This window comes from Acipenser ruthenus, chromosome 57 (genome assembly GCF_902713425.1).
Source record: "Acipenser ruthenus chromosome 57, fAciRut3.2 maternal haplotype, whole genome shotgun sequence".
NCBI lineage: Eukaryota > Metazoa > Chordata > Actinopteri > Acipenseriformes > Acipenseridae > Acipenser > Acipenser ruthenus.
The window spans coordinates 569,108-585,083 of NC_081245.1; the positions used below are offsets into that span (position 1 = coordinate 569,108).

Here is a 15,976-nt window from a genome sequence, read left to right on the forward strand (position 1 = left end):
ATTTATTTATTTATTTATTTATTTATTTAGTTAGTTATAAGCAAACGCCCTTACCCAGAGGCTGAGCGACATACAGTTGCATGCAAAAAACACAGTACGATTTGATATCGGGGCAGTTCAAGAGCAGATAATAGTGTTGATAGCTACATCAGGGTTAGATACAAGTGCAGGTGAAATACAAGATACTACAGACCTCCAGACAAAACCACTGACTTGAACTGTCAGCTCTTTACCTGTTTGTTTGGTATTCTGGGACTACATTTTTCCTCCTACTATTTTATCACAGTATTTAAGACATGGGGTACAGACCTAGTCCTGCTGGATTAGGTTTTGTTACATTATTTTCAAAGAGACTTTTAATTTGAATTTTAGATGCATACCCTGAAAAAGCGTCATCCATTTAGATATTTTAAAATATTTTTTGTAATGAAAAGTGTAAGGGTCCAGTTGTTTTAGAAAATGCTTTTAAAATTCCAGTCTAACACATACAAATAATTGAGAGGTTTACTTTGATACAATCCCTGAGTCAAGGCAAATAACACACAAGGTTGATAGGAGTTGTAATAAATATTTTATTTGATAACACAACAATATAAAGCATGGAAATGTGGGTGGGGTGAAATGTTCTTTTATTGATTTCAAAAATTAATTTCAGCTTCAGTTTGAGGCATTGATACACCCCTCTACCACAGATACTTTAGAAGCAAAATTGGATCCAGCCTCATTCCCAGCTCAGGGTAATGTCACTGTTTAAAAATAAATATATACAATAAAAAAAAAAACACCTCCTCATGCATTGTTTCAGCGTAATGACCCAAAGACATCTCTCAATAGAATTGACAAGGGGCTGGTTTTGTAGAGGAATCTGGCTGATAAGTAAGAGTTATAATTTTGTACAATTTTCTTTCATACAGATCCCAAAGAGAGCCATGCTGTCCCTAAATCTGAAGCACAGGAGGGGCCAAGGATAGAAGCAGTTCACACACTGCAGGAGTCCTTTGACCAGGAGTGGTGTGCAAGTCTAAAGCAGGTTACAGAGCTGACATGTGTTAAAGATGAAGAGGTCCCTCGACTGGAATGTGTTCCTATTAAAGAGGAATTCATAGAAGAGGAATGTGTCCCCATCGCAGAGGAAGTTCCTACTGAAAATAATGTCTGTACACTTGAGGAGAACAACCAGCTGGGATCCAGGCTGTGTGATGATTGTCCACCTGAATGTGAACTGGGATTTAGAGGTAATTATACAAAACAAGAAACATTAAGCTACCTACTAATCTTGCACAAACTGGTTACAAAACTCTAGAACAGTGGTTCACAACCGTTTTGATGTTTGTTTGTTTTTCTCACCAACCACTTGCCACGCATTTTTTTCACAACAGCATTTTGAAACTAATTGTTTTGTAGAAAGTAAACTATTTATCTAACGTTCCTGACTTAATGAGGTTCCTGGGGCTTGAATCTTCCCTGCTAGGTCATCAAGGAATATTGTCATTTTGCGCATTGAAAGTTGCTGATGGCAAAGTTCCTGTTTTGTTGGTTTTTTTTTTAAATTTTATTTTTGTCAATTCTGAATGCTTTGCAGATAAATGTCGCCCTCAGATCCAGTTAATGTAAATACCAGCACTGGCCCCTGCAACCGTTACCTTGTGTACCAAATGAATCTATCCATTTCTGATGCCATTTATTGCACTCCCTGATCGCCACCTGTACATATAAAAAACACTGGGATATGAAGACGAGGTGGGCGGGAAGCAATTTGAAAAATTAAAAAACGAGTGGCGAGTGTACAGGATGTTACCACTTCTGGGCTGTGATATGTGAATCAAACTGGATTGGTGGCACACAGTCAATAGCATTTTGGTTAACTATCACAGCGGGAAGATCTGTATACATTAATTCCAGTCGCCTTTTCCACAAGCCTTTTGGCATATAGGCTTGTGAGATATTAAACCTGGCTGAATAAACCCATATAATACACACACTACAGTACAGTTCATACGTCAAGCTACAAATAGCCTCTTTTTTGTTTCACATTAACCTCTCTAAAAACATATTGAAATAATAGGTGTTTTCCTATACCCCTGGCAATACTGCAGCTCATATGTTGTTGAAAATGAAAAGTACTAAAACTGTAGGTTTAATGTTTTATTTATTTATTTATTTATTTATTTATTTATTTATTTATTATTTGTTTATTCCATCCGAGTTAGGAATATTCAATGCAGATCTTGAATAAAAAAAAACGCGCCCATATCACCTTAAACCGCATGAACTCTGTAATCCTGGTATAGAAAAATGGTTGCCATTTCAAAACCGTGGCAGTTTTATACCACAGTTTACCGTAAAACCGGTATACCGCGACATCCCTACTTACAACCACCCGAGGCGTCTGTATATTCGATGTATACGGACACCCTGTCGGGCCTTATGCATGCTTCTAAACACACCTGAAATAAAAGCAAACAGATATCTTATAATTAAATATCACGTGGTTAAAGCTGTTTGTTGTGTTGCTTCGTAATAGTAGTAGCACAACATGCAATTTGTAGAAATGTTTTTTTGCAAGAACAGCGTAACCGAATTTCGGGAGTTGTTTGCGGACCAGCCTGGAGTTTACTCACGGGCCACAAGTGGTCCGCGGATCACAGGTTGGGAACCACTGCTCTAGAAGTGTCATATTTAATCCACGAAGGCTGCCCGACCACTTGCAACATAACTATCCTTGCTACTGTGACACCTGCTGTCATTTCTGTTTTCAATGCTGTTAGATCTTTGCCTTTCCCCATTCCTGATAGACTGTTTGCAGTTGTGCTGCTCCCACAGCTTTATAGTGGTGCTGGGATCACATGTCTCATCACTGGGGGATGCCAAATCCAGTCGGGTTGCTAAGTGTCACCAGAAGAAACATTTCAATACAGTACTTATAAACCTGTTCTTATGCTTTTATTCCTCAAAGCGATATTAAGTGGAGTGGAAATCAGTGACTTGTAAATGTGAGTGATATTAACTGGAGTGTGTTAATAATCAAAGTGATATTCTCAAGCATTTGTCCTTATTGACACCCAGTACATTCAGCCTGGCAAATGTCAATGTGATGATAATAAAAGGAGGCTGGTATTAACAGGAGTGAAAAGCCGGTTTGAATGTATTCTCATCAGAGTTCACTCTAGGAGTTGGTCATGGTTATGAGGGGAAGCCCTGCAGAAGAGTGACGTGAAAGGATGCTGTACAATAACCTTTGTCTCTTCTCTTTTTTTCTCTAGCTACAAAATGGAGTCACACAGGAGGGGCAACATTTCCCTGTGGTGATTGTGGGAAGAGATTCAGTCATTTATCAGACATTAAAATCCACCAGTGTGTTCACACAAGAGTTAAATCTTATCTTTGCTCTGAGTGTGGGAAGAATTTCACACGAGTAGGAAGTCTTAAAAGACACCAACGCATTCACACAGGAGAGAAACCTCATCACTGCATTGAGTGTGGGAGGAGATTCAGTTATTTATCAAACCTTAAAAGACACCAACGCATTCACACAGGAGAGAAACCTCATCACTGCACTGAGTGTGAGAAGAGATTCAGCTGTTTGTCAGACCTTAAAAGACACCAACGCAGTCACACAGGAGAGAAGCCTTTTTACTGTACTGAGTGTGGGATGAGTTTCACGCGATTAGAAAGTCTTCAATCACACCAGCGCATTCACACAGGAGAGAAACCCTATCACTGTTCTGAATGTCGGAAGAGATTCACATATTTAAATTCCTTGAAAATCCACCAGCGGACTCACAAAGAGAGAAATCTTCTCAATGCAGTGAATGTCTGAAGAGTTTCAGTCACTTAAAAGACACGATAAAACTCACAGGTGAGTTCAGTCAGTTACTGGGTCTTGAAGGACACAAGAGAATTCACAGAATTTCAGCCACTTGAGGATACCTAAACACCAGGACTAAATTGAACTAAAATACAGAAATATTTACTGAAAACAAAAGAATAAACTTTCTTACTTCAAAAAGTTTTCTTCATACGTTGTTTTCCTTGTATGAAATTCATAAACAGAAAAAAGCCTTGCACACAATGTACCCTCCTTTTTAAATGCAGGAAAGGCCCTTGTAAATATTGGCAGGGATGGGGTTAAATTCTCCTCCCTGCCCAGGTTTATTGTGTCAGGTGGGAATAATGAACAGTCAATCAGCACCCAGCCACCTGACATAAAAGGAGGCCTCAGCACCTCAGTAGAGAGAGGTAGCTGAGGAAGCAAGCAGGTATGTTTTAAATGCAGCAAAGGCTGTGTTACACTGTAGTTGTTCTGAGGATGTGTTGCCTGTTCCCTTCATGTATTCCCGTTAAAATGTCGAAAGAGAAACTCGAAATAACCAGGTTAATAAATATAACAAGGAGCTGAATTCAGTGTGGTGCTGAAATATATATATATATATATATCTCTACCGATATCTACCGGTGTATGTGTGTATATATATATAATATATACTGTATATATATGTATGTGTGTGTGTATGTGTGTATATATATATGTATATGTATATGTATGTATATCTGTATATATATACTTTTGTTTGTTTTAAATCGAGTGGTAGACGTGGTCACGTTGTAAAGGCTAATGTAAGTAGGCCTATATGAATTTAGCTGCAGGACATTTTCCAACGCTGAAGAAAAAATAACTTTGCTACCTTGTGTAGCTGCTCCAGCGCTCTCACTGTGTGTGTGTGTGTGTGTGTATAGCAGTGTTTATTGTGTTCAGTCCCGTTTACCTTGTGTAGCTGCTCCAGCGCTCTCACTGTGTGTGTGTGTGTGTGTGTGTGTGTGTATAGCAGTGTTTATTGTGTTCAGTCCCGTTTACCTTGTGTAGCTGCTCCAGCACTCTCACTGTGTGTGTGTGTAGCAGTGTTTATTGTATATTGTGTTCAGTTTACCTTGTGTAGCTGCTTTACACAACAGCCACAAGGCTAAACCAATTCTCAGCACACAAGACCAGGGTAATGAACTTTACATGTTGCATTTGTTCCAGACTGACCTCAATTCTGTTTCTGCCCACACTTTGGCCTTGTGTGAAAATGAAAACACTGTACTTTCACATTCCTTCAGACAGCTCATCCTGTAAACATCACCATTGCCTGTTTTAGTTGTGCTTTAAATTGTATTAGGGGCAGCAGTGTGGAGTAGTGGTTAGGGCTCTGGACTCTTGACCGGAGGGTCGTGGGTTCAATCCCAGGTGGGGGACACTGCTGCTGTACCCTTGAGCAAGGTACTTTACCTCGATTGCTCCAGTAAAAACCCAACTGTATAAATGGGGAATTGTATGTAAAAATAATGTGATATCTTGTAACAACTGTAAGTTGCCCTGGATAAGGGCGTCTGCTAAGAAATAAATAATAATAATAACATTATTGTTATAATTTACGAACATGTCTGAAGACTGGTGACAAAATTTCCCTTGTAGAAGTTCCCCACAACAAAAGCCAGTAACACAGCTTAATCAAAATGTGGTAAAACATATTGCGAAACATGGCAAACTATGGTAAATACATGCACACTGCGTAGAAGGGCAATCTCACTTGCTATACCATGTCTGCTGGGGTACACTTTTAGTTCATACACTGTAGTTAATAAATGCTATACAGTCCGATATGATCAGTGACCAGAGTAAGAAGTGTTTTGTATTTATCAGTTTGTGTCATTTTCAGTTTACTCCACATCAGCAGTTTGTAGTGCACAGGCACCTTTAGAATCACCTGGTGCAGGCTGTTAATGAGCTGTGTGACTGATAGTCAGTACGGTTTAGTGAGACATGAATACAGCAGTCGTCGGAGTGCCAAGAGGCTGCTTTTAAGGCATGTTAGTTACTTGTATGGAAAAACTCACATAAGGTAGGATTTATTTATTTGCTGTTGAGAGAGCAGGGGCCTGGTTCATAGATGGGACGGCAAGCACACAAAAAAAACACTAAACCACACACCAGTCCTGATTGAATGTTGCAAGAACTGACTGGCAAATAAAGCAAGTCTCTTGAAAACTGCTTGATGAGATTCTGAGATCAATAAGCTACTAACAACCAAACGAGCAAGATGGGCCGAATGTCCTCCTCTCGTTTGTAAACTTTCTTATGTTCTTCTTAAAACGAACGCTGCCCACACCCCAGGGTGTTTATAGTCGCAGAGCAACACAATCTCTCTCTCTCTCTCTCTCTCTCTCTCTCTCTCTCTCTCTCTCTCTCTCTCTCTCTCTCTCTCTCTCTCTCTCTCTCTCTCTCTCTCTCTCGTTCCAAATTAAAACAATTACAAAGGTCCTGTAATAGCAAAATAAATACAGAGCAGCCAAACACTTGCTGAGCTTGACGTCACTTTTAACTAACACGTCCCATCACAGGTATTTCACATGCAATCGCAATTTCAATCCACAAGCCACAGAACAAACTCCCCTCACCCTTTGTGTCGATTCTGTAACTCTTGTCCATCATTTCCAGTACTTGGTATATCATTAAACAGGCACTGTGAATGATTTGCTGGCATGTAAATATCAGGTATAACAAACACTGCGTTCTGCTCTTCTTGTGAAAGACCTTGCACAGGCTCTTCATACTCTCATCTCAGCATGGAGGCTTCCCTGTGCTTTGCGTTGCTGGTTTTTCTTCCAGCGTTCACCTCAACCGTCGCTCTCCCTCAGAAGAGATCTGCGCAGGTACAGTAACAATGTCTTTATTCTGTAAGCCCCTCAGGTAACAATGAAATTATTTTTGGGCTGTTCCAGGGGTTCGAACGCGTACGGGAGAATTATCAACAGATCAACTCCCGAACACGTGGAATGGTTTCCATCATAATTTGATCATCTTTCCCTCTGATTTTTAGAGATCGTATTTGAGAATTGCTGCCAATGCTTCTCCTTCAGTCCTCATTAACAACTAGATAACGTCTTATTCATTCTATTTGATCTCTGTATGCAGCTGATTTTAAGTTTGATCCGCACCTGTTTTTATAGTGTTTCAATGGGTAAATCCTGTTTAAATGGATACAATGAAAACAGTACTTCTGTCTGTCGCATTCAAAATGATGCTACAGGAGTGGAGTTTGCTTTTCACTCCAGTGGGGGCGAGTCTTACTCTAAGGATCCATTGTTAAGCGAGTTATCTAATAACTTACTAGTGTCCTGATTGTATATCACTGCAGAAGCGCTGAATTACTGTACAGTGGAATGCTGATGTGTAGAAAGTAGACTTTTAAGATCGTAACAACGCTAAAATAAGTCTAAAAACTGTAAAGTGCATGAAAACATAACCGGAGATAGTTTGGCATACAAACGCCCACTATTGAGCTACTAAAAATCCAGCAGATTGCTTATGAATACTATTAATGTAAACAGTGAAGGGTTTATTGATGAAAAATACAAGGAGATTGGGAAAAATTAGTTTTCCCCACATTTCAGATAGACTTTAGACTCCTATCCCCCTGCTGGGATAAGTAAAAAATAGGTCCCATGATGGGAGGTGAATTTATTCAAACTTTGTTTGACTTGATGTCAGACACCCTGCAATGCACACCAGAGTGGGAGGAACACATTAATGGCAATATTATCAGAAGGCTCTATTTAATTAAATAAATTATATTAAATATGATTGGCAAGCAAATAATAAAATGTCAGATGTTAACTAAAAATGTACGAGGGTATTTAATTTTAGTGAAAAAAACAATAGAACAAATAATATTAAAATACTGTTATCGAACAATAATACTACAAATAACAATTATATTAATTATAGTAATATAAATATATACACTAATATCAGAGTTTATGTAGTCATAAAAACAATACAAATGATGTATGTATTGTTTTAGTAGCAGAAGTAGTAGTAGTTTCTTTTTCGCATTTTACTATAATTATATATATAATAAAATACACAAAAAAAGTAAAGCTAGCCAAATAAATGTAGGATTTTAAGACAATCTAAATACTGTTAATAATAATAATAATAATAATAATAATAATAATAATAATGATGATGATGATAATAACAACAACAGTATTAACTGATTTTAAAAGTGTTGAAAAGGCTAATCGTATTCTTGAAGAATTAATGATCAATTAGAAATAATAAATTATAAAACTAAAGTAAGGTTTCACCTCAACCACCGAGTCGTTTACTTGTGTTGAGGGGTGAAGGGGTAACGGATTTGCGATAATAACTAAATAAATTAATACATAAATGAAATAACTTTTTTATTTTCTTTTTTAATCAGGGGGTTGACTAAGTTTTTTCAGGTACTTTTTACTTTACTGTATATATAACTCCAAAATTATTCCAGTTTGCAGTTAGCGTGGGTGTGTGTGTGTGTGTGTGTGTGTGTGTGTGTGTGTGTGTGTCTGTGTGTGTGTGTGTGTGTTTAAAAGCTTAAGTAAATATTATTTAAGTAGATTTCTTTGAACATTTCAGTTTTGACCTTTTAAACTGCAGACAAGGTGCTGGCCAGCAGAGTTGAAAGGTCTGATGTCACATGTTTAGATAAAGAGAAGTTTCTGGGAGCTCCCTGTGCAGAGGCATGCTTTAAACCTGGCTGCTTTCACAGACACTACTCTTGGACTAATGACAAGCAAAAGACTCTCTTTAACTGGAGCTCAGCAGCATAACACAGAAAACACTGAGAGGAACTCTCCGTGATGGGACTCTGACTGTGTAGAGCCTTCACACTGATGGACAGTATTATCCCTGCCCCCCGTTTTCACCTTCCAGCACACTGTGGAGTCGATGCCATGGCAGGGCTGTGATGATCAGGGTGAACCGTGCAATAAATCGTGCAGGCAGTGCATTATTACTCATGTAGTATTTATTTATTTATTTATTTATTTGTGATTTTAGGGGCATGGCAGCGATCTGGAGATCTACAGCTTCCACGTGGACTGCAAGGTCACCTCCTGCTTCGCCCACAATGTGCTCACCAGCCGCATGGCCAATCGAGCCAACGCGTCCAGAGAGGTCACCTTCGACGTGGAGCTGCCCAAACATGCGTTCATCAGCAACTTCAGCATGTGGGTATTGCTGACCCCTCCCCCACAGGCAGGGAGCCCCTGTGAGAGCTCATAGATGATCTAGTCTGGATTTGAACCCAGGTCTCCATTAGTGAAAGGCTGATGCATTAACCCACCACTCCTCCTCCCCCCTCTGCCCTCTCCTCTATCTCTTTCCCCCTCCCCTCTCTTCCAAACCCTGTACATCCATTGATCTAGATTCTCAACGACTGGGCTGTGTTTCTCTTTCCTTGCACAGGACCATCGATGGAAAGACGTATGTTGGTGTGGTGAAGAAGAAGGAAGAGGCCAAGCAGCAGTATGATCAGGCTGTGTCCCAGGGGCAGAGCGCTGGACTGGTCAAGTAAGACTGTCTCTGTCTGTTTGTCTATCTGTCTTTGATTCAGAGCTGCTCTGCTAGTTTCCAATCCCCAGTGGCTGCAGCCCAGTGCTGCAGTGGTAGCTCCGATTCCAATGAAGCCACGTGTGTGCGTGTGTGCGTGTCAGTGTGTGTGTGAGTAAGTGTGTGTACGGGGTGATGATCGCTCTTCAATCTGCTCAGCACTCACTAGCCTGCCCAGCCTCACAGAGCGGGACAGTGAAGCTGCCCTTGTTGTGACTGCACTCTCTCTTTCAAACACTCCCCAGAGTCTCCGGGAGGAAGATGGAAGAGTTCAAGGTGTCGGTGAACATCGCGGCGCTCAGCAAGGTCACCTTTGAGCTCACCTACGAGGAGCTGCTGAAGCGACACCTGGGGAAGTACGAGCTCGCCATCAAAGTGCGGCCGCAGCAACTGGTCAAACACTTCAAGGTACTGTGAGTGTAGCTGAGAAAGGGGAGGTCTGGACGACACAGGCTGTTCCAGGGGGGGTGGAGGAGGTGGGAGGCTGGGGAGGGGGGGTGGGGACCCCTTAGTAAGATGTTGAGCCCCCACAGGAACAAACACTCACTTTAACAGATGTTTTATTTTTTATTTTTAAAAAGCTTCACAAATGTTTAAAAGATTATAAACCAGACAGGAAGTGCGTTCCCTAATCTGGACTCTTAAAATGCGCAATGCAATTTGAGCTGATTTATTAAGAAGTTGAACTTTTCCTTGTATCTTTTACAGTAGAATGATCTCAAGTGTCGTGACTGTTCCCACAGTCTCTGAAGTCTTTGTGAAGAGCAGTGTACTGAGTTAAACCTGTCCTTGTTTTCATTCTGCGTGGGTGTGCTGTGTGTTTGTTTTTCAGATCGATGCTCATATCTATGAACCTCAGGGCATTAGCTTTTTGGATGCGCACGCAGCATTTCTAACTAACGACTTGGCAGAGACCGTGAAGAAGACATTAACCCAGGACAAGGTAGGAAGAGCTGATAATGACGGCGTTGCTATTGATGAGATATCTATGAGAGACACCTCCCCCACCCTGCAGAGACACACCCTGCATACTCCTACACACGACAGCTTTACCATGACATCACTGTGCACAGCATGGGGTGACATCACTGCATCACTGTGCACAGCATGGGGTGACATCACTGTGCACAGCATGGGGTGACATCACTGCATCACTGTGCACAGCACGGGGTGACATCACTGTGCACAGCATGGGGTGACATCACTGTGCACAGGATGATGAGACGACCGGAATTTTGACAAACGCATATCAGTGATTGGTTGATTTCTCAGACCTGATTTATAATCCTCTTTAGGCCCACGTTGTGTTTGAACCAACACTGGACCAACAGCGCAAGTGTCCGGAATGCTCTGAAAGCATCTTAGACGGAGAGTTCATCATTAAATATGACGTGAAGAGAGAAGCATCAGCAGGAGATATCCAGGTACTCGCTCTGCACTTGAGAGGGGCTGTGAACTGTCTTCAATGATCACTTTATACCAGCTCCATTCTTTCTAATCTTTTTTAACTAAGTAATATGAATTATTATTTTGTCTATCGTTGTTTCTGCTCGGATCATTATTAACCGTGCTGACCAACTATTCCAGGAAACCATTGCTTCTGAAAAGACTCCTCACGGCGGGCTGTGAGGATATAAACAGGCTTCACAATGTGGCACATACTGCAGGGCTGGCTAAAGATCACCCTTCCACGCCTGGTCTGTGCTCCAACCCTGTTCCACATTGTTTAACGGAACCAATTAAAAGTTCCATCCAGACCCCAAAGTAGTTAATTATCTAATTGTACCTGTTAGACCTGGAGTGGAATGGCACTCCAGCGCCGTGATTGATTGGACACCCCTGACCTCCGGGCTTCAGTTCGCAGGGAAACACTGATATGTTTCCCCGTCAGCCCGGGGGAGTCTTTCCAGAAGCAGTTTTTTTTTTAGTTAGTAAGGAAAAGCAACACTAGAGAAAGATCGCACACAGAGAGCACATGCCATAGGAACAGGTGAGAAATAAGAAATGAGGGCATTTTTAGATGATAAAAAGGCAATGAGAATTGAGGGGTCCATTGTCCCCTGGATCTGTCATATAAAAAATAAAGAATGTAAGTACGCATGTGTTTTAAGGGCTCTGTTCTGTTCTCAGATCGTGAACGGATACTTTGTTCACTATTTTGCGCCCACGGACCTGCCGAGGATGCGGAAGAATGTGGTATTCGTGATAGATCGCAGTGGCTCCATGTACGGGAAGAAAATGCAGCAGGTGCTTCATTAACTTGTGATGCTCTGTGAAATGTTATTACTGTGAAAAATACTTCCATTCTCTTGAATGCATTTAGTAGACTGGAGGCTGCCACATGGTTAGGTGTAATGTTGTAATATTTCTAATCCATGTGCTTCGCTGCAGTTTGAAAGCTGTAGCATTGTCCCTGAGATTGCAATTTAAGTTTTTACCACTAGACAACCAGCCTGCAATGCTGACTGTGTTTGCTAATGATATAGTAAACAGTTATTTTATTAACATAACATAATCTTCTGCTTTCTTTTCTCGGAAAGACTCGGGAAGCTCTTCTGAAGATCCTAGAAGACATTCATGAAGATGATCATTTCGGCTTGATAACGTTCGACAGCGAGGTCTCGACTTGGAAAAGTACTTTAGTTCAAGCTACTCCCGAGATGGTGCAGCAGGCCAAAACTTTCGTGGGCCGCATTACAGACCGAGGAGGTGAGCGCCGAAACAGGGCTGAACCCCTCCACAGTGTATCTGTGATGCAACCGATTTGAAACACGAGATGACATTGATCACGAAGATCATTTGATAAACGCATGTTGTTAACGTATGGAGTTCCATCCTCACAATTGCAGTAAATACAGTACAGTTTATCACCCCCGTTTATCACACTGTAGTCGGGAGCTATAAGTAAGAAAGCATGCACTTTGTGTTCTGCCGTATATCGTATATGTATATGTAAAGGCAGCAGTGTGGAGTAGTGGTTAGGGCTCTGGACTCTTAACCGGAGGGTCGTGGGTTCAATCCCCGGTGGGGACACTGCTGCTGTACCCTTGAGCAAGGTACTTTACCTAGATTGCTCCAGTAAAAACCCAACTGGATAAATGGGTAATTGTATGTAAAAATAATGTGATATCTTCTACCAATTGTAAGTCGCCCTGGATAAGGGCGTCTGCCAAGAAATAAATAATAATAATAATAATAATAATAATAATAATAATAATAATAATAATAATAATAATAATAATAATATCGAGAATGTAAGTGCTAGTCTAATGGTATTAGGGGGCAACTGGGAACTATGAAAATACCACCTTATAACCTGTGTGATGCTATAAAGGAATGCCTTATAGGGAACAGTGTATTAGTACATCACAAGTACAGTGCGACTGCTGATTGCTGATGTAGCCGTATCGTGATCAATCTTCTCTGTATTTGTGCCGTTCCAGCAACCGATATAAACGCAGCTGTTCTGAAAGGAGTGGAAATGCTGAAGATTTCCAAGGAAGAGAGGAAGCTCCCTGAACGCAGCGTCTCCATTATCATTCTGCTGACTGATGGCGATCCCACATCCGGTACAGATGCACGCTCGTTAATGAACTGATTAACGAACTCATTCCAATAGCAGTATCCCTGGGCTGTGCTGATCCTGCCCTTACTGATGGGTGTTTCTAATCCACAGGCGTCACTAACCTGGAGCAGATCCAGTTCAATATAAAGAAAGGGATTGAAGGCCTCTACACGCTGTACTGCCTGGGCTTTGGCTTTGACGTTAATTACAACTTCCTGGAGAAGCTGGCCCTGGAGAACGGGGGCGTGGCTCGGCGGATCTACGAAAGCTCTGACTCCGTCTTGCAGCTCCAGGTAGGATTGGAAACCCCCGAGCCCTGGAAGCATGTCTCGGAAGCGCTGGCGGAGTCTGGAGCGTGTCTGATGGGCTCTCCCTTTGTCTTCCAGGGGTTTTATGAAGAGGTGGCGACCCCTTTGCTGCAGCAGGTTGAGCTGCAGTACCCGGGCAACGGGGTCTCTGATCTGACAGAAAATGTTTTCAGACATTACTACAACGGCTCCGAAATTGTGGTCGCTGGACGTATTTCCAAAAACGACCTGGAGATACTGAGTGTACAGATAAAAGCAGGGGCAGTAAGTTGGTCAATTTGCTAATCTATCTATCTATCTATCTATCTATCTATCTATCTATCTATCTATCTATCTAATGAGTATATATATATATATATATATATATATATATATATATATATAGTACTGTGCAAAAGTTTTAGGCAGGTGTGAAAAAATGCTGTAAAGTAAGAATGCTTTCAAAAATAGACATGTTAATAGTTTATATTTATCAATTAACAAAATGCAAAGTGAGTGAACAGAAGAAAAATCTACATCAAATCAATATTTGGTGTGACCACCCTTTGCCTTCAAAACAGCATCAATTCTTCTAGGTACACTTGCAGTTTTTGAAGGAACTCGGCAGGTAGGTTGGCCCAAACATCTTGGAGAACTAACCACAGTTCTTCTGTGGATTTAGGCAGCCTCAGTTGCTTCTCTCTCTTCACGTAATCCCAGACAGACTCGATGATGTTGAGATCAGGGCTCTGAGGGGGCCATACCATCACTTCCAGGACTCCTTGTTCTTCTTTACGCTGAAGATAGTTCTTAATGACTTTCGCTGTATGTTTGGGGTCGTTGTCATGCTGCAGAATAAATTTGGGGCCAATCAGATGCCTCCCTGATGGTATTGCATGATGGATAAGTATCTGCCTGTACTTCTCAGCATTGAGGATACCATTAATTCTGACCAAATCACCAACTCCATTTGCAGAAATGCAGCCCCAAACTTGCAAGGAACCTCCACCATGCTTCACTGTTGCCTGCAGACACTCATTTGTGTACCGCTCTCCAGCCCTTCGGCGAACAAACTGCCTTCTGCTACAGCCAAATATTTCATCAGTCCAGAGCACCTGCTGCCATTTTTCTGCATCCCAGTTCCTGTGTTTTCGTGCATAGTTGAGTTGCTTGGCCTTGTTTCCACGTTGGAGGTATGGCTTTTTGGCCGCAAGTCTTCCATGAAGGCCACTTCTGACCAGACTTCTCCAGACAGTAAATGGGTGTACCAGGGTCCCACTGTTTTCTGCCAATTCTGAGCTGATGGCACTGCTGGACATCTTCCAATTGCGAAGGGAAGTAAGCATGATGTGTCTTTCATCTGCTGCAGTAAGTTTCCTTGGTCGACCACTGCGTCTACAGTCCTCAACGTTGCCCGTTTCTTTGTGCTTCTTCAAAAAAGCTTGGACAGCACATCTGGAAACCCCTGTCTGCCTTGAAATTTCTGCCTGGGAGAGACCTTGCTGATGCAGTATAACTACCTTGTGTCTTGTTGCTGTGCTCAGTCTTGCCATGGTGTATGACTTTTGACAGTAAACTGTCTTCAGCAACCTCACCTTGTTAGCTGAGTTTGGCTGTTCCTCACCTAGTTTTATTCCTCCTACACAGCTGTTTCTGTTTCAGTTAATGATTGGGTTTCAACCTACATATTGAATTGATGATCATTAGCACCTGTTTGGTATAATTGTTTAATCATACGCCTGACTATATGCCTACAAAATCCCTGACTTTGTGCAAGTGTACCTAGAAGAATTGATGCTGTTTTGAAGGCAAAGGGTGGTCACACCAAATATGGATTTGATTTAGATTTTTCTTCTGTTCACTCACTTTGCATTTAGTTAATTCATAAATATAATCTATTAACATGTCTATTTTTGAAAGCATTCTTACTTTACAGCATTTTTTCACACCTGCCTAAAACTTTTGCACAGTACTGTATATATATATATATATATATATATATATATATATATATATATATATATATATATATATATATATATATGTGTGTGTTTATGTATGTATGTATGTATATGTTACACTCAGTCAGAATTCGACCAATCACTGACAAAAATACTATATAAGGAGGCTTGGTGGTCCAGTGGTTAAAGAAAGTCACTTAAACTCCTTGTGCTCTGTCCTTCAAATGAGGTGTAAAGCCGAGGTCCTATTGGAAGTGACTCTGCAGCAGCAGCTGTGATGCACTAAATGACTAAATAATAATAATTAAACAGACACACACAACAGCTAATGCTGGTCCCTGTGCTGCTGCGCTTGCCCTGGTCAGTCGCGGTTGGGTGTGGACGTTCCAAGTCCAATCCTAGTTTAGCCCCAATGTGTGTGACCCTGAGCAAGTCACTTAACCTCCTTTTATTTATTATTTATTTCTTAGCAGACGCCCTTATCCAGGGCGACTTACAATTGTTACAAGATATCACATTATACATTACTTCACATTATACAGATATCACATTATTTTACATAGAATTACCTATTTATACAGTTGGGTTTTAACTGGAGCAATCTAGGTAAAGTACCTTGCTCAAGGGTACAGCACCAGTGTCCCCCCACCTGGGATTGAACCCACAACCCTCCGGTCAAGAGTCCAGAGCCCTAACCACTACTCCACACTGCAGCCTTGTGCTTGTGCTTGTGCTCCGTCCTTCGGAT

General features: G+C 41.2%; 2 protein-coding genes across 18 annotated transcripts in view; both read left to right on the top strand.

Annotated features, from left to right (window-relative positions):
- Positions 1–5,390, top strand: part of LOC117971213 (zinc finger protein 544-like) — a 44,514-nt gene extending 39,124 nt beyond the window's left edge. Inside the window, exon 5 of the mRNA XM_059017618.1 lies at positions 3,264–5,390. Within this exon, the coding sequence (XP_058873601.1) occupies positions 3,264–3,820 (557 nt within the window). The 3' untranslated portion in view covers positions 3,821–5,390. The remainder of the gene's footprint in view (positions 1–3,263) is intronic.
- A 1,159-nt stretch (positions 5,391–6,549) lies between these two features.
- The window catches only part of LOC117967260 (inter-alpha-trypsin inhibitor heavy chain H3-like), a 28,076-nt gene continuing 18,649 nt past the window's right edge, over positions 6,550–15,976 (top strand). For 8 of the 17 annotated variants that reach the window (XM_059017593.1, XM_059017600.1, XM_059017604.1 and 5 more), the window contains exons 1-11: positions 6,553–6,693; positions 8,864–9,033; positions 9,272–9,376; positions 9,661–9,823; positions 10,248–10,358; positions 10,711–10,839; positions 11,546–11,662; positions 11,956–12,124; positions 12,859–12,984; positions 13,092–13,273; positions 13,367–13,552. In XM_059017593.1, the coding sequence (XP_058873576.1) occupies positions 6,607–6,693; positions 8,864–9,033; positions 9,272–9,376; positions 9,661–9,823; positions 10,248–10,358; positions 10,711–10,839; positions 11,546–11,662; positions 11,956–12,124; positions 12,859–12,984; positions 13,092–13,273; positions 13,367–13,552 (1,545 nt within the window). In that variant the 5' untranslated portion in view covers positions 6,553–6,606. Of the gene's footprint in view, positions 6,694–8,863; positions 9,034–9,271; positions 9,377–9,660; positions 9,824–10,247; positions 10,359–10,710; positions 10,840–11,545; positions 11,663–11,955; positions 12,125–12,858; positions 12,985–13,091; positions 13,274–13,366; positions 13,553–15,976 lie in introns of all 17 variants that reach the window. The other 9 variants (XM_059017595.1, XM_059017597.1, XM_059017598.1 and 6 more) reach the window with 4 other exon arrangements.